Consider the following 19,263-nt stretch of genomic DNA (forward strand, 5'->3'; position numbering starts at 1 on the left):
GTGTCGGTATGCGTGGGGTGCCCTTTTATCCCCTGCCGGGGCTGGGCGGGGTTACCGCCAAAACTTGAAAAGTTTAAACTATAGAAGTTTCCGTTGGAGCCCGCGCAGGCGCAGTCTCTCCACAAGTGTGAATTCGCAGAGCACCACTCGAAGAAAGATGGTCACAGGTATGTAACCTACCATTCTATGTTCAGGCTTAGTTTGGGAAGACAATCAGTTTTTGTCACATAGTTGATTGACTTGTGTAGAAAACAGGGATTATGCCTCTACCTTTCTTCCTCTTAAAAGCCTTTTTATACAATTTGTCTTAGTAAATTTTAGGATATTCTTTCTGACCTTATGACAGGGGCACGATTTAAGAGAGGTTGAGCTCTACCCCACAGGGTCACTTTCTGTCATTGAATCACAGCCTTTCTGTGGTGAAGAACATTTATATTAGGAGCATGCTAAGTGCAGCCTAGGGACAGTTTCCCAATTAAGAAAAACTCATGATTTTTTTTTAATGGCGAGTTGTCCCTAAATGCTCCAGGGCATGTGGGGGGCAATTTTGTCACATCCTCTTGAACCAAAAGTAATATCTAAATTTACATCTAGTAATCCCAAAATTAAAACCCTATATCTAAAATAGCCCAAAGAGTACTGAAAAACTGTGAAATTGTATTTCATGGTCCCAACTAATCTTGGGACACTTCTAGAGCAAAATGTATTTTTCAGGAGCTGTGATCTGGAGATGCAGCTTTCCAGGGCATGCTGAGGAGGTCATGTATCACCAGACCCCAACAATTGCTGCCAATATCTGTGTTATCTCTGGGTTAGGACACTGTTTTATTCATGTAGGGCACTGAACTGACATAACAGTGAAATTCCACATCTCTCTTTCCATTTGAAATTCCAGTCAGATTTCAAAAGCTGGAAAATACCCCAGAATAAGTCTTCACAGTCATTTACTGACCCACTGCCAACCAGTTTGAAAGACAATCAGTTTGAAAGACAATCATACTTGACCACAAGTGATTGTCCATGACTCCACTACTATCTAGTGGTCATCTGTGAGTACATTTGCATGCAGGAGCCAAGCAGACATTACCTCTCACATGTACTGCCATGACAAGAGTACCAGCAGCACCAACTATACATACAAGAGCCAATGTGATTCAAATCCAACTGGTATTTTCTATTCCCTAGGAAAATGTTAGCTACAGGTATCTGTCATGCACAGCATTTGGAACACTTTCTACTTTTGTTGGACAATTTGTTAAACTAAAGGTGAGCAGAACTACAGATGATGAACCAGTTCAATCTTTCTTCTCTTTGACTGAAAACTTGAATGGGTTTAGTGATCCAGATCACTACTGTTCTCTTTGGTCTCACCCTACATGATACTTGGCTTACAGAAGTTGCATAATGAAGCCAGATAACCAGATTGCATGTAATAGGTATTGGCAATCCCAATGTGTCACTTTTTAATGTTCACTCTAGCTAGTAACTCCTACATTGTTATTTTGAATTGTTGCTATTGATTGAACAGAAGCACTGTTAGAATGAAAAAGAATAAACTTGTTTTTGGAGTGCTAAAATAATGAAGCTTGTAATTTGTTTATTGGCACAATTGTTTTACCTTTAATTTCATCTCACTGTCAAACCATAGAAAATTGATTGTGAATAAGTTACAGTTATTAGTACTAGACACACCTGTGAGACATGATTCTGAGTATCCATAAGCAGAGTTAAATTTAGAGAGCTAACTTCAGTCCTAATGAAATTGGTTCACTGCTGTGAATGATGCTACCAAAACATGCAAAAAAGAAGTTTATTGGGGAGGATCTTCTAATTTCCAATCAGTCAAGTTTCTCTCTTTTCTGTTTCCTGCAAGAGGATTTCTTACACTGACCCAGATCAAGATTTATGTCACTTCTTCCCAAATTTAATTCAGAGGAAGATGCAGTTTTCTGTTAATCCATGATCTTTCCATATGTGACGTTCTGATTGGGCCCTGAACAGATGAAAGAAAATTGCAATACTTGCAGACAGTAAGACAAAAATAGTATGGTACTGTTTTAATTCATAGGTCAATGTTTTCAACTGAAAGGAAATACTGTGCAAGCAGATCAGGGTTCCTCCGTCTTCCCAAGAATGCTTGTAAACATTGAGCCATTTCTTAATTGAGACAAATACCTAAGAGATATCACTTATTTTCTTCCTATAATCACTGATACCTTTAAATGTGGATAGGAATCCCAAGGGATCCAAACATTGGTCATATATAAATAAATATTTTAAAAGATATTACAATAATTATGGCCACCCATTGAGTAGTGAAATGACCATCGACGAGACTGGGTGACTTCAGATTGTCATTCTTTTCTAGAACTTGCTCAAATTACTTCTGAAGATCATGTGAAATGCAGTGATGTTACAATCATGAGCCACATTCACTTATCATTGCAGTGCACACATGCCACCAATGAGAGTCCAGAAGTCAGGCAGCTATTTTGATTCATGTACAAAAATCTGTTCTATTTTATCTCTATCAGGTATTGTCTAAAATTTGGGATTCAGGGTACTCACATTCCTCTCCTTTATCTATGTTTTGGGATCAGGTGTAGGAAATTGCAGCCCTTAGTTCATGTACAGACCCTAAACATGCATCCATTAATTCCAATTTTTATATTTTTCAAAGGCTAGGATTTTTTACACAAAAACATTGCCAGAAAGATTTGAGGGTAGGTCAAATCTACCTTAAAAAGCAATTGTAATTTGCCCTCAGACCTTCCACCCCCTCATTGATGGAGAAGTACCCAAAATGACACTAAAAGTAATGTTACCTCATTTCCTGCTTTTGTTTGTGTGAGGGATCATGGTAGATCATTGAGAGGCTCAGGGAGAGGGAGTTGTTTCCCACTCCAGCTTAGTATGTTCATCCCTCTCTTAGTTTCTGGCAATTAAAAAGCATCTGTGTTTCATCCTTGTAAACTTCAGGTTCCCTTGCATCACAGCTGAGATGTAAGAAACAAGAACATACTTTTAAAAATCAGTGAGAAAAAACTTGGGAAAGAGACTTTGATTCTTGAAAAGTCACAATTGTCTTAGAAGATGTTTGCCAAGGGATTACCTGAGCTTCTTTCTCATTGCCAATGGGGAAAAAACAGTATTTTGGGATCTCCCTTTTCTGAGTGTTTTGAATATTACCATTTGTGGTGATGGAAGATAACATACATTTTTTGTTTTTCCTATTGATTGTAAAAATCTGTTTTAGGGAGCTTATCAGCAATTAGCCAAAGAGATTGATATTGTTCAGGGACATCAGCTCCATGCAGATTTGGTATTATTAACTTTAATTACAAGTTGCTTTGAGGGCAATTTGTAACAAATGGCACAACAAAAAAGAAATAGAAATGAGTACATATTAATTTTTGAACTGAGAGGCAACATGGTTCAGTGCATAGGAAGTTTGAATCAGATTCAAATCCCTTTTCATCCAAAAGTTCACACGGCATATCCTTGGTCAGCTTGTTCCCCTTTCAACCTCATGTCCATCATCTGTGAAAACAGGAATAAGGATTGCTTACTACAGCAAGAAATACTGTGTGCATCCAGCCTGCCAAAGTTTATTGCAATTGTGCCAGTAACAGAAGCTACAGGGACTTGCAGTTCTACATGTAGCTCACTCCTATGCAGAACCTGAAATGCTACTCAAAGTAACTTTTCCAAGCTGAATGTCATATGCACTTCACAACTATTACAGTACTCTACCCTTTCGTGCTGCTCATTAGCTATTCTTAATTTCCATGATTATCAAGCTACTTGTTTAGTCTATGCATAACAAAAAATAGATGGCTGTCTATGCACTACCAAAAATGAGGACAGAGAGGATTAGGATTAGCACAAAATCTGAATATCCTACTTTATATGCATATCTGCAAACTCAAAATAATACAGGTTGTGCATCCCTTACCCAAAATTCCAAAATCCAAAGTGCTCCAGAATCCTAAATTGTCCACATGGCTGATAAAGTGACATCTTTGATTTCTGATAGTTCAGTGTACACAAATGTACTTTTATACACAAAAGTATTAAAATATCATATAAAAATACCTTCAGGCTATTTGCATAAGGTGTATACAAATCATAAATCAATTTTGTGTTTAGACTTGGGTGCCATCTCCAAGATACATTATTTAGCACATATACCCTAGCAATGTTCTGTGAGTTTGCTGAAAACTGAACCAGGACAACCTTCCCCAGTATGGTACAACAATGCATGTGAAAAATATCTTGGAGTCTTTGTAGACATCAAACCGAACATGAGCCAACAGTGTGATGCAGCAGCTAAAAAGGCCAGTGGGATTTTGGGCTACATCAAAAAGAGAATAGTGTCTACATTGAGGGAAGTCATGATGCCTTTGCATACTGCATTGGTTAAACCTCACATGGAATTCCATGTCCAATTCTGGGCACCACAGTTCAAAAGATATATTGGCAAGCTGGAAGGTGTCCAGAGGAGGGCAACTATAATGATGAAAAGTCTGGAGACCATGCCCTGTGAGGAGCATCTTAAAGAACTGGGCATGTTTAGCCTGCAGACGAGAAGGTTAAGAAGTGAGATTATAGCCATGTATAATATGTGAAAGGGTGTCATAGAAAAGAGAGAGAAAGTTTGTTTTCTGCTGCCCTTAAAACTAGGACTCAGAGCAATGGGTTCAAATTACAGGAAAGGAGATTCCGCCTGAACATTAGGAAGAACTTCCAGGCCGTATGAGTTGTTCAACAGTAGAACTCTCTGCCTTGGAGTGTGGTGGATGCTCCTTCCTTTGAAACTTTAAACAGGGGCAGGATGACCATTTGTCAAATATACTTTGAGTGTGCTTTTCCTGCATAGCAGGAAAGGAAGGAGGGAGGGAGGGAGAGAAGGAAGGAAGGAAGGAAGGAAGGAAGGAAAGAAGGAAGGGAGAAAAGAAAGAAAGAAAGAAAGAAAGAAAGAAAGAGAGGAAGGAAGGGAGGGAGGAATTGGAAAGGGGAAAGGTATGAGGGGAAGAAAGGAAAGGAAGATGAAAGAATGAAGGAAGGAATCAAAACAATGGAAAGGAAGGAAGAGAAAGGAAAGAAGGAAAGAGGAAAGTGTATGAGGGGGGAAAGGGCAGAAGGAAAGAAAGAAAGAAAGAAAAGAGAAGGAGAAAGTGTATGAGGGCAATGGAGGAAGGCAAGAAAGAGGCACAAAGAGAGCCTGCCCAAAGAGCCTTGTGGTAGGTCCTCTCTCGTTATAGTAACAACATGTAACAAATCACTCTTTAGAAACACTTTAGAAATGAATCACCAGTGTCCCCCAATTTTCTAATTATTTTTGAAACTTTTTTTAAATTTATCACACAGTCCTAGCGTATAACCTAAAGAGACCCTAATTGATATCAGATTTGGGATGGTAGTTAAATCTCTCCTATTCACTGGGATGAGATGAGAGGGAGAAGAGAAGAAGGATATATTCTCCCCCAATCTAGTAAATATGCAATGTTTTGTATTTGATAATACATCTACTATAGAATGCCATTCTCCATCAGAATAAATCTTTCAAAGGAAAATGTCAAGGTACATCTCTTCCTTTGGAAAGCATTTGGCAGAGTGTGACCAAAAGCCAAGTAATTTAATAAGACACAGCACTATTTTAAAGAAGAATTATGTCTTATTAGAATGAATTAGAATGTCTACAGCTGAAATTAACATCAGTTTCCTTGACTGTGATGACTATTATTACTGCGGGTCAGGAATATTCTGTTTTGTATTCCAAATCTTAGAATGGTGGGGAAGCGAATCAATGATGAGCATTCATTCCCATGAGTACAGTGCTTTTTTTTTGGTGAATGGTAAAGCAGTTTAAGTATTTGCTTTTCCTTCTAAATCCTAAGGAAGATGTCTTCAGAGGAGTAAGCAAATTTATCTACACTTAAATCATTATCATCCAGAAATTATACATTGATTTAAAGCATTATAATTAAAATGTGGGATGGGGGAGGAAAATGTGACAAGTGAGATTTATATTGCATGTGTGTGCATGGGTGATATACCTCCCACCAGCCAACCCAAGAAGACACTCACACAAAGATTTGGGATAAACCATGGCCACAACTCATTACTGATTCCAGGAACAAGGGTTGGCAGCCATGCATGGGTCCTGGATCAGGATCAGGCAGCCTGTTGCTGTCCAATCCCGCATAACACGCCAGGGTACCGCTAACACAATACCAGGCCAACGTAAACTTGGCACCCCTGTGACCACCAGACATCCTCCCTTCTTCTGGGGGGCATAAACAAGCCAGATTCAGGGCCCTGGCCACACACCACAAAAGGGGGGTAGGGTTCCCACCCACCCCCTTGCCGCCAACTCTGGTTAGCTGCACCCAATAAAGGAATAACCCCATTTGATAGAACCGTCAATCTCCAAAGTCCTGTGCTGTATCCAGATTCCTGCTTGCTCCCAAATGCCTTGGAGCTGAAGCTGAAAGAGGCCAGGTAAGCCCCAGTCCTCCTGAAATCCATCCATTCATGCATGCCGCAGCCGTCAAACTGTGCCCTCAGCTTTTATCCTCAGCAGCTTGACGCCTGGTTGCAGCTGTTCTGTGCCTGTTCTGTGTGCCAGGGGTTCCACTCCCGGTCCTCCTTTCCTTCTTGCCCATAGTTGCCATGTGGGTGTAAAAAGAAGAACAACCGGCAGTCTAGATTCCCTCTAGGAGAAGTCCTGGCCTGATATAAGAGGCATATGCCGAGGATATCCAGTGCCCCATGGCCTTGATTATGTCCACGGGGACACCACCCGCAGCAGCTGTGGTAGCTGCTCCAATCTTGAATGAGTGCCCTCCAAATTCAGCCTTTGGGAAGGCCAAATCCTGAAGGGATCTGTGGAAAATGGCCATAAACTGGTACCGGGTGAGGGGCCTTCCATCTCGGTGCATGAACAGTAGGCCTGGGGTTGGGCCCCAAATGCTAAGGAACTTGGAAAGGATCCAGACCGGGCACAGATGCCCTGACTCCAAGCTCTGGATGGAAAGTGAAACCCCCTTTCCCCTTTGGTCTGTTTTGGACTTGCAGACCCTGAGGGCCAGAGAGTTGGCCTGAATGGATACATTGCAGAGCTGCAGGGGCCTACCTGAGGTGTCCTTCTTAGAATAGGAAACAATCTCCCCCAGACGAAGAGGTGAAAGCAACAGGAAGCTACCTGGAAGCTGCCCAAGGAGGCCTGGTGGGGAGAGGGGAGAAAGAGGACAAGACCAAAGGAATCAAGGGCACAGGCCCGGGAGCAAACCCCCAAGTTGTTGCCACCACTGAGGTTGCTGCTAAAGGCATCGCCACCACGGCTGCCGCCAAAGACGCTGCTGCTCCTCCAAGCTCCTGCTGCCTCTAAATCAGCTGATTGCAATCAGCCAAAGCAGGCATAGTGCCTGCCGGGGAGTCTAAGGCAGCCTTAAATAGGCTGCCCGAGAAGAAGTAGAGGCCGGTGCCGGCCTTTCCAGCAGTGGGTCTGGGCCAGCTGGCCATTGGCTGGCTGGCCAAGTGGTGGGAAACTTTCCTACCGCCCAGAAGCCCCCTGTGGCCAAAATGGTGGTGGAGGATGCCCCACGCTTCAAAGTTTCTGGCCCGGTAAATCAGGCCATGCCTTTTATCTGACAAATACTAATGGATATGTGTTTTTGGTTTGGAGATCTTTATCTATGGGAACTGGAAAATAAATGGATCTCAAAGCAAATCCTGAAAAATGAGCACTGATATTTTGAGCTCCAAATTTGACATACTAAATTACAGTAGGAATTTCTTGCAGTGAATCCATATCATCTGATAATAATGGCAGTCGGTCATACATTATTTGGGATTCATACTATACTATGTCCTATCCCAGAAGCATTTGACAAATTAATATCTGTTGAAATACATAACAAGTCAACATTTAAAATAGCATATCATGTTAATCCAGTGGTCCTCAACCTGTCGTCCTTCGGGTGTTTTGGACTTCAGTCCCACAATTCCTAACAGCTGGTAAGCTGGCTGGGATTTTTGGGAGTTGATGTCCAAAACAACTCGAGTACCAAAGGTTGGGAACCACTGTGCTATTTCCACAAATACTTTCTACAAGTCTACACCTTCATGAGAATAAGCGAAGGGTAGGAAAGGGCTTGTCTATGACTTGTTTTTGTTGTTATATATGTTTTCTTTAAACTCCCTGAATCATTGGGGTCACTGCTCTACCCATTTGATTACAATTTTCGGGGTCACTGCTCTATCCATTTGATTACAATCTTCTAAAAACCTCCAGGAATGGTAGCTTTCTATGCATCCACTTTAATTTTTCAGAGTAGATTTCAGACCACTTCAGATTTGGTTTGGCTTTATTTTTTAATGCATTTTGGCACTCTCACAGGCAGAAAATTGGCTCCTGGAACTGCTGGCATTGCCTACTCTTGCTCCATGTACAATGTTTTTTGACTTTGGTGTTCTTTCTCACAACCCAGCACAGATGGAGGATATACATTAGCAAACAGTGAATAAAAAAGAAAAAAAAGGATACACTATTGCTTCAGCTTGGGGGGGGGGGGGGGCGTGTTATAATCAGAATTTCAACACTAGTGAATTTTTCTCACAGTGAAAAGAGATACTTCAGTTTTGGAAATTACAATAGTAGTTTTAAAAATCTGAAAGATAAGAAGTTAGCTTACAACACTGCAGGGTATGTAGTACGTTAGTTCATTTTTCCTGAATGCACGTCAGCATGGAGCTAGTGCTTTGAGATCTTTAAAAAGAGCTCTTTGCGTCAACATGCAGTTATAGCCTTCTACTATCACAGAGTGGCATGGGCTATTGTTCTATTGTTCCTGGCTGTGTTACAGCATATTTTGTCTCTTTCTCAACTTGTGTTGTTGGCAGTGGGCATAAAGAATAAAATCAAGGAATGAGAGGGGGTATGATTTGATGAGTGCCAACAGGTTTAAGTGTAATCAACAGATGGTTGCTGAGGGAATAATCCAAATGGAATAAGAACAATGCTTCCATTGGTATTTTCACACAATGTTTTGGATTATTTTTAGGATTAATTACAAGATGAGCTCACTACCTACATAAGGTTCCTCCCTTCTATGTCCCTGAATAATGCAGGCTAGTGGGAGGAACCAATGAAAGAATTGTGGCTGTCAAGTGAAATGCTGGAAATGGCTGGGAAGAAGCTTTTAAATGTTATCAGCAAAGACCAAATCTATTACAATTGGAATGTTTAGTGAGTGCTCTTAGTGATGGTATGTGAAAAAAAGTACTTATGTTCTTTCAGCCTCATACATTCCTTCCATGAAGAACTCTATCTCTTTGTCATGAAGTTTCACTCTACCTTTTTGCTTCCGGTGTGAGAGTATTGGCCATCTGCAAGGATGTTGCCCAAGGGTCACCCGGATGTTTTACCATCCTGTGGGAGGGTTCTCTCATGTTCCTGCAGGAGAAACTAGAGCTAATAGCTCACCTTGCCCCCCAGATTCAAACTGCCAACCTTTTGGTCAGGAGTCCTGCTGGCACAAGGGTTTAATCCATTGTGCCACCGGGAGCTCTAGAAGCAATTTGCAGTTTCTCAAGTCACTCCTGACATGAAAAAAGAAAATTCTATCTTTTGGCAAGCTTTAACACTCTCTGAGCAAGGAAACTTTTCTTAGAAAAGGCTTAAATTTGCATAGGTATGCAAGTATTTTCTTACTCCCCCACTTTGAATTTTCACAATAGTGTAAGGTGTAAATGAAGCTGGAATTTACTGCTCTGCACACAAGAACAAACTTCCCCCAAAAGTAAAGATGGAATAGGATTAGATTGGATCACAGAGATTTAATAAAATAGAACACATCCACAACACAAGGGAACTATATATGATATGATGAATGTGGACACCAGAACCTAGTCTTGCAATTCTGCTTAGTTGTGGATTCACCGAGTGGCTTCAATTAAGAAATCATCACATGGAAGAGCTTTGGGAAGGAATTATTTAGGATCTCAGAAGAATAAGTAGAAAGACCCTTAGTCACCTTCAGGCTAGTTTGCCACATTTAAGGGAAGTAATCTTTACCATCTAAAGATGATGTCTTTCTGCTATAAGGAGATGAAATTAATTGTGAAATTATCATAATTAACATTGATAAGGATTGTGGGTGCCCATCTAGAATCATAGAATCATAGAATCAAAGAGTTGGAAGAGACCTCATGGGCCATCCAGTCCAACCCCCTGCCAAGAAGCAGGAATATTGCATTCAAATCACCCCTGACAGATGGCCATCCAGCCTCTGCTTAAAAGCTTCCAAAGAAGGAGCCTCCACCACACTCCGGGGCAGAGAGTTCCACTGCTGAACGGCTCTCACAGTCAGGAAGTTCTTCCTAATGTTCAGATGGAATCTCCTCTCTTGTAGTTTGAAGCCATTGTTCCGCGTCCTAGTCTCCAAGGAAGCAGAAAACAAGCTTGCTCCCTCCTCCCTCCTTCCTTCAACGTGGAGTGAAGGAATCTACTTCCTTCACTCCACGTTGCCATAACAGTTTTTCATTATGTTCAGGTATAAAGGCCGCATAAAGCCCTTTTTAGAACTATGGTATGATTATAATAGGGAATGTGACTTCCGAAGCCCTGCTCTACCAATTTGATTACAATTATTTGATTCTAATAGATCTTTAATGACAAAGAAAATAACCATAGCAGCTTCAGGGCTGGTTTAGACTGTTCTTTCATTCTAGGGGCATGTGTGAAGGATGGAGGCGGGGGGGGGGGGGCATCTGGTACACCCAAGGGCCTCCCTGGAAACTCTCTGAGTGTCTCCATCCTGCCCTAGGAACCACTAGAGTTGTAGCTATAGTGGAATTTCCTAATGCTGGTCAAATGAAGGTTTCTATAGTACAAATGACTCTTTGTGGGTAAACATCTCTATCTCCTCCCACAGGGGATGGCAGTCACAGTATTGAATGACTCCTTAAACACTCAATCAGGAATGATAAATTTGCTCCCTGGATCAAGAATTATCTAAGTATTCAGTTTCTTGTCTATAAAATGGAAATGTGACTGCATATTTCTGAGAATATGTAGTGCTGTAGAATTTGTTTCCACTTTAAAAAATAGGGCACACAGTGAATGATATGTTTCAGCGATTTCATAGTTTGTTCATATATAGCCAAGTACAGCTACAATTTCCACATCTCACTTGTGATGTCCTCTTTAGCAGTTCATTTTTTAAAAAGACATTTGCGTGTGGGTAGGTGTGTGGCGTGGGAAGGAACTAGAGTTCTAAAATCTCCTCTTGGATATATTTAAGGTTAGCATCATGCATAAATGAGGAACTTCTGGCCCTTGGATTACAAGTCACATCATGTATCAGTATTAGATATTATTAGATTGCAAGCCAAATTCTTTACCAATCGCTGAATATGCCACTCAGAGCTGATAACAATTGCAGTCCAACGTCTAGAGAACCACACATTCCCCAGACCTACTTTACAGGTCTACTCAACAATTAATAAGCTTATCAATAACATTTGATTATGAACTGAATGGAGTCTCCATTTAAAGATGAAATATATTGTGCAGTAGAAGGTACTGGAAAAAGCAACATGGATAGTATGATGCTTACCTGATAATTCCTTCATGGTTTAATTTTATGTGTACAATTTATTATGTTTTCATAAACTTATTGGACATTTATACTTCACTTAAAACAAATATCACTATATGTATTCTTTAAAAGGTTCACCATCCCACTACCAACAGCGCTGAAGTGTATTTACCTAAATATGGGTGTCAGAGACCAATCCCACTGCTCAAGTCATCCTTTCTGAGCTAGACGGGGTGGTCTCAGAGTTGGCATTGGAGTGTCAGCAGCTAATAGTGTTGGGAGACTTCAACATCCATGCTGAGACTGCCCTGTCAGGAGTAGCTCAGGGCTTCATGGCACCTATGACAACCATGGGTCTGTCCCAAATGGTGTCTTGCCCTACCCATGCTGCTGGACACACTTGGGACCTTGTTTTCTCTGCAGGATGGGATGATGGTGTGGTGATGTGGAGGAACTAGTCACAGTTCTGTTGTCATGAACTGATCACTACCTGGTCAGATTGAGACTTTCTGGGACTCCACATCTCTGCAGGGGTGGAGAAATGTATAAGATGTTCCGCCCTAGGAGACTTGTGGATCCGGATGGATTTCTGACGGCTGTTGGGGATATTCCTGTCTCCTTGGCAGGTGATTCGGTCAAAGCTCTGGCTGACCACTTGAATGAGAAAATGGCCAGGGTGGTGGACACAGAGCCCTTTGGTTTTCCAAGGAGTTGGCAGTGATGAAGCAAGTGAGATGTAGACTAGAGTAACATTGGAGAAGAACTTGAAGTGAATCTGACTAAGCATATTTTAAAGCCTGCTCCACAGCAATGGAGGCAGCAGAGAAATTGCTGCTACCATTGCATCTGCACAGAACTGCCCATCTGAGCTGTTTGAATGGTCAGTGGGCTACTACATAGTGGTTGTCAAGGAGACATACCTGACCATTTGGCAGCTTGCTGTGAAGAATTTACATGGCATTTTGCATATAAAGTTGCTCAGATCCATTTTAACTTGGATGCTGTTATTGATACAGTACCAAATGATGTAACTTTGACTTCTGCTTGCCCAGTGTTGATGGATACCTTTCAATGTATTGTCGATGCCTTTCAATTTGCGTAACCTGAATATGTGGACAGGATCCTTGGAGAAGTGACAGTTACCACATATATTCTAGATCCTTGCCCTTCCATGCTGATCAAACAGGCCAGAGGGGGACTGGTAGAGTGGGTAAAGGTGGTGCCAATGCCTCTTTAGAACAAGACAAAATTCCAACTTGCCTAAAGGAGGCAGTTGTGAGATCTATATTTAAAAAGCCATCCCTGAACCCCTCTAATATGGACAAGTAATGGCCAGAATCCAACCTTCCCTTTCTGAGCAAGGTCTTAAAGTATATGGTGACCTCCCAACTCTAGGGATTTCTGGATGAAACAGATTGTGTAGATCCATTTCAATCAGGTTTCAGGCCTGGCTATGGAACAGAGACACCTTTGGTCACCTTGGTGGATGACCTCTGCAGAGAACTAGACAGGGAGAGTGTGTCCATGTTGGTTCTCCTGGATCTCTCAGTGGCTTTCGATACCATCAACCATGGTATTCTTCTGGGTCATCTTGCTGGGATGGGACTGGGAGACACTGTCTTACAGTGGCTCTGGTTCTTCCTGGTGTTGGGGGACTCCTGTTTGAACCCCTGACTATTGACCTCTGAGGTTACTTAGGGTTCCATGTTGTCCCCCATGCTGTTTAACATATACATGAAACTGCTGGGGGAGGTCACCCAGAGTTTTGCAGTATGGGGCAAAACTATATGCAGATGACCCAACTTTACTACTCCCTTCCACCTAATGCCAAGGTGGTCCTGACCCTAAACCAGTGTCTGTCATCCATAATGGACTGGATGAGGGTGAACAATTTGAAACCTGATCCAAGCAAGACAGGTATTTCTGGTCAGTCGGAAGGCAGACCAGGGAATCAGGATCCAGCCTGTGCTGGATGGTGATGCAGGTTCTCAGTTTGAGGGTCCTCATGGACTCAGTGCTGTACATGGAGCCTAAGGTATATGAAGTGGTCAGGAGGGCTTTTGCACAAATAAAACTTGTGCACCAAGTGTGTCAGTTCCTTGAGGAACCAGATCTGGCCATGGTGGTACATGCCTTCATTACATCCCATCTGGTTTATTGTAACAAACGCTACGTGGGAATGCCTCTGAAGAATGCTTGGAAAATTCAGCTGGTCCAAAGAGGAACAGCCAGGTTGCTAACTGGGGTTGGCTGCAGGTAGTGGACAATCCCTTGTTGAAGTAGCTCTACTGGCTACCAGTCTATTACTGGGCACAATACAAAATGCTGGTGATGATATTTAATGCCCTAGACAGTTCGGGTCCAGCTTATTTGGCAGACCGCATCCCCTTGTACAAAACTGCCTGGGCCTTGAGATCTTCAGGAGGGACCCTTCTCTCAGTCCCACATCCATCTCAAGCTCGGTTGGTGGGAACAAGAGAAAGGGCCTTCTCAGTGGCTGCCCTTTGACTCTGAAACTGCCTGCCCAGGGAATCCAAAATGCCCCTCTCCCTGCTGTCATTCTGGTGGCAGGCTAAAACCCTTTTTTTTCAGGCAGGCTTTTAAAAATGAAGGTGTCTAAGATCTAGTCAGGGGGTGCTGTGGTTTTTAACTGATTTTTATGATTTAACTTTGAATGTTTAATGCTTCCTGTGTTTAATTCTATTTTATTATTTACATATTTTAAATTGTATGTTAATGTTTTTATGTCAAGCCACTTTGAGTCCCCTTTGGAGAGATTAAGCGGAGTATACAAATATATATTATAAAAATTAAATAATAATAAAAGATTATCTTTTTTCCCTTACTTCAATGATTATTTATCCATTCTATTTTAATATAGAGCCCCTGGTGGCACAGTGGGTTAAACCACTGAGCTGCTGAAATTGCTTACCGAAGGGTCACAGGTTCGAATCCAGGGAGCGGCATGAGCTCCCGCTTTTAGCCCCAGCTTTTGCAAACCTAGCAGTTCGAAAACAAGCAAATATGAGTAGATCAATAGGTACCACTCCAGTGGGAAGGTAACGGCACTCCATGCAGTTATGCTGGCCACATGACCTTGGAGGTGTCTATGGACAATGCTGGCTCTTTGGCTTAGCAATGGAGATGAGCACCAACCCCCCAGAGTTGGACACAACTGGAATTAATGTCAGGGGAAAACCTTTACCTTTACTTAATTTAATATACATAACAAATAACTCATCAATAGCTCTCTTTAAGTATGAGATATTGAGAATAACACATAAAAGCAGTATGTTGAGAGTTCTTTTAAAATGGTAGCTACAAAAATAGAAATGAAATTTCCTACAAAAGCTTACCTTGGCACTATATATGCTATCTACTTTCAGCACATTCTCTGCATAAAAATGTCTGACATTTGTAAGGAAGTGACCTTTGTTTTCCTTGGATATGTCTGCCGAATATCACATTTATGCAAGAAGAAGAAGAGGAAAAAGTGTGGAAGGCAGCAGTTTGCAAGCATGAAAATCAACTGTTGGCAGATGATGTGTTAGCTCCTTTTTTGTTCATTCAAGCCTTATCCTTTTTCACAGGGTGATGTAGCTTAATGGTTGTCTTTGTGTAATTGAGAACCAATGATACTGCAAGGCATAGCCTTCAGGATATCACAAGGGATTATGGGGTTCTGGGTGGGAAGCTGAAGGACTGTTATTTTATCTCTCCTTTCATTTAAAGGATACTTCACAGGGAGGGACAGAAGAATAGTATAGGTGAACAATTGACTTCCCAGATAGTACTGCCAGGAATGATGTGGTTTCTTAGACCATGATCTGTGGTTTCATGAAGATGAGCTTCTGGCAAGTGATGAGTTGCATCTTACATCAATTGACAGGGATGTTTTTGCTAAGAGGCTCAGAAACCTGATCAGGAGGACTTTAAACTGAATTATGTGGAGAAAGGAAGCAGTATTCTTAAGGGCAGGAGTTCATCAGGTGCTGGAGATGAATGTTATCAAAAACTAGACAAATAGTATAAGCATACAACAGTGGGAGAAAAAAAATCAAATCTTAAATAAACAGCTAAGAGAAATAACCCATGGTATTAGGTGACACTACTCAAATGCACAGAGCATGGGAAAAACACAAGATGAACTCTGAACGCAGCAAACAAATATGATATAACAGGAATTTCTGAAACCTGGTGGGGTTTGTTTCATAATAAAGAATGTACTTATAGGAGGCATAAACCTGACCCAACAGGAAAGTAAGAGATGTAATATAGCATGCCAAATATATTTACATGTGTGAAGAGATCCATGACTCAAATCCTGAAAGTCACATTGAGAGCTTTTGTGTAAAACTTAAAGAGAGAAAACAGTAATACCATTGTGGAGGTTCACTGTAGATCACAAAGTGAGACTAAAGACTTGGCTGATACTTTCCTAGAACAGATGACCAAATATTCAGAAAGGAGAGATATGGTAGTAATAGGTAATTTCAATTAGCCTGACAATTTGTTGGAAGTCACTCTACTAAAATATCAGCAAACTCTGCTAAAAATATCCAAAAAAATTCCTCACTTCCCTTGCCTAGAAGATAGAAGATACAACAAGGGGATTGGCCATTTTAGATCTCATCTTAACCAACAGTGATGATCTGGCTAATGGGGTGGAAGTGGCAGAATTCTTAGGTGGAAATGGTCATACTATATTGTGGAAAGGAGGAGCCAGGCATAGTCAAACACGCATTTTAGACTTTAAGAAAATTGATTTCAGTTAATTTTGGGAAACACTGGGTGTGATCCCATATCTAAAAATTCTAATAGAGGTCATGATGAGTAGGAGTTCATTAAAAGTGACAAAATGAAGGCACAATTCCAAATTGTTCCAAGAAGGAAATATAAGGGGTGTGTATAGTAATCAGAATGCCTGTCTAAAGAACCTTAAGCTGAGGTAAGATTTGGAAGAGACATGTACAAGAGATGTTCTGGGCATCACAATTCAAGAAGGATATTGACAAGCTGGAAGTGTCCAGAGGAAGGCAACCGGCACTGTAAAAGAGCTGAAAACCATGACATATGAGGAGCAGCTTAGAGAATTGGTTATGTTTTTCATGGAAAAGAAAATATGAAAAGGAAACTTAATAGTCAATATTTAAATATTTCAATGTATGTTATATTGCAGATAGGGACCCCTGGTGGTGCAATGGGTTAAACTCTTGTGCTGGCAGGACTGAAGACTGACAGGTCACAGGTTCAAATCCAGGGACAGCATGGATGAGCTCCCTCTGTCAGCACTGACTCCCCATGCGGGGGCATGAGAGAAGCCTCCCACAATGATAGTAAAACATCACAAAACATCCAGGCGTCCCCTGGGCAACTTCCTTGCAGACATCCAATTCTCTCACACCAGAAGTGACTTGCAGTTTCTCAAGTTGCTCATGAAACACACACACACACAAAATATATTGAAGATGAAGCATGTTTGTTTTCTCTTGTTCCAGAAACTAGGAACCTCATCAGATGGGGTTTGGGAAGTATCCTAGAATGCTTCCCCGTCAATTCAGCAATAGATGGGCACATTGTCCATCCCGCAATGTCACTGGACTTCTGGCGGAGGCCTCATCCACAATTGGAGTGGAAGTACCATACAACACTTCCCTCCCAACATGGAAGACTGCCCATGTTCTGCTGGTTCTTTGCAGCTTGGGTGATGGGGAAAGAGTTGCTGCAAGGAAGAGGCACAAGGAGCAAAGGATTCACCTCCCTTCCCCTCTTTTTCTTCAGTGAAGCCAGGCAAAGCAAGACTCTCCTCCTGGCTCATGTGATAAGGTTGTAGGACAAGGGGCAATTGATTCAAATTGTAGGAAAAGAGATTCCACTTAAACATTAGGAAGAACTTTGTGAAGTTAAGATCTGTTCAACAGTGAACTATGCTACCTCAGATTGTGGTGGAGTCTCCTTCTCTGGCAGTTTTTAAATAGTGGCTGAATGGCCATCTGCTGTTTTGATTATGAATGCCTGCATAGCAGGGAGTTGGATTGGGAGGTTCTTATAGTTTCTTTTAATTCTATGATTGAAATTTATAAAGACACAATAAAGAAGAGTTACGACAGAAATGTACATTTCCAAGGTGGAAAAAATGAAGACATTTCAAACAAAGCCACATGGTGACCTTTGTTCAAGATTATCTCAAACAAACCATTAAAAAAAGATTAGTAATGAATCAACTGGAGATTTAGACTGTGATGCAGCTATAGGGGAGCTAAAAAAGGGCATTGCCCCATAGGAATTCTGCCCAATCAGTGAAATATTCCTACAGTCCATAGCATTTCAGTGTCACAAAACTAATTGCACATTTAGTTTGGGCATGCAGATAAAATAAATATTAAGAATTTTAAGTTTGGATGATTTTCAATATCTCACCATCTGTAATGTTGGAAACTTGGGGCCTGAGGGGAAAATTCATTATGAAGTAGAACCCTTATTGGCAATGGCTTTTCTCCCATAGCTACATCCCTGGGGATAGAAAAAAAGTTTCTGGCAAGTCTAACATCTATGTTTCTCAGACAAAATTTCCAAGTCTGACTAAGGACCATTTTTATACAGGACAGTTTTTAAGGAGTCAGATTCTTTCTTTGAAACCACTGCTATACAGATCAGGACATTCCTGGCCCTAGCAGAACAATCAGAGTTGTAGTCAACAAAAAGCTATATTGCCAACTTCTTCTTTTTTGTGAACAAAAGCTATATAGCAAATTCAACACTTAGAAGCATAGCAAATATAATGCACACTAATAAATGTTTTAAAAGCAAAGGGTGATGCATTTCACAATAGCAAAAGTTAGAAGATGATCAAAAGGGCTTGGAGCCAAAGGACATCAACCAGAGTAAGACTTTCCTAAGAACAGTATTATGCTGGCTGGTTGCCCTCAGTGAAAATGCTATTTTCTCCACTAGCATTGGCTTAACTTCAGTCTCTGATTAAGTATACAGGCAGGTTCATGTGGGATCTACTGATCCTTCAGTTAATCCAAGCCTAAAGCCTTTTAGAACTTAAAAGACTTGCATAAGTGGTTCTAATTGCTTTTATAAAGGACCAGGAAATATGAAAGTTATTGACTGCAGAATTTTACTCGCTGGAGCTGTGTTGCAAATGGAGCAATACAGTCACCCTGTTTGAGATGGGAAGGACCCAAGGCCTATCAAGGAAGAACGTTCCTCAGTCATGTCTCAATTCTAGCAGGAAAAAGCAATACAATTATATAAAGGATAATGATTTCCTTCTTAATATCTGAATTATGTTCTCTGAGGCAGTCACCTTATGTTGCCTCATCGTAAGGCTGATCCTTTTTGACAGAAAAAAGTCTTATGGTGAACTCAAGTATGAAAGGTTTGATATAACATTTTTAAGAGAAGGGGAATAAATAATCGTCATGGTAGGAATCATTCAAATTTAAATTTTGCTTGTTTCCCACACTGAAATGTACAAAATACTGAAGGGGAGAATGATTCCACCCCCTTCAGTCTATCTCCTGCTGTGCCACCCATCACTCCTTACTAATGGCAGAATGCCCAAGTGATGTTAGGTTGGCATTTGTCAGTTCATATTATGAAGGAAATAGAAATCCTGCTTGTTTCCTGCCTGCCACCCTACCTCACA

The 19,263-nt window shown here is 41.2% G+C and overlaps 1 protein-coding gene across 3 annotated transcripts in view; it reads right to left on the reverse strand.

Annotated features, from left to right (window-relative positions):
• Positions 1–1,796: 1,796 nt before the first annotated feature.
• SLITRK3 (SLIT and NTRK like family member 3) overlaps positions 1,797–19,263 on the reverse strand; it is a 43,866-nt gene continuing 26,399 nt past the window's right edge. For 2 of the 3 annotated variants that reach the window (XR_009631004.2, XM_060767581.2), the window contains one exon: positions 1,797–3,540. Coding sequence is in view for 1 of the 3 variants with exons in the window: in XM_060767581.2 (XP_060623564.1) it covers positions 3,506–3,540 (35 nt within the window). In the remaining 2 variants the exon portion in view is untranslated. The remainder of the gene's footprint in view (positions 3,541–19,263) is intronic. The other variant, XR_009631005.2, reaches the window with a different exon arrangement.

The sequence above is a fragment of the Anolis sagrei genome, chromosome 3 (genome assembly GCF_037176765.1).
Source record: "Anolis sagrei isolate rAnoSag1 chromosome 3, rAnoSag1.mat, whole genome shotgun sequence".
Classification (NCBI taxonomy): Eukaryota; Metazoa; Chordata; class Lepidosauria; order Squamata; family Dactyloidae; genus Anolis; species Anolis sagrei.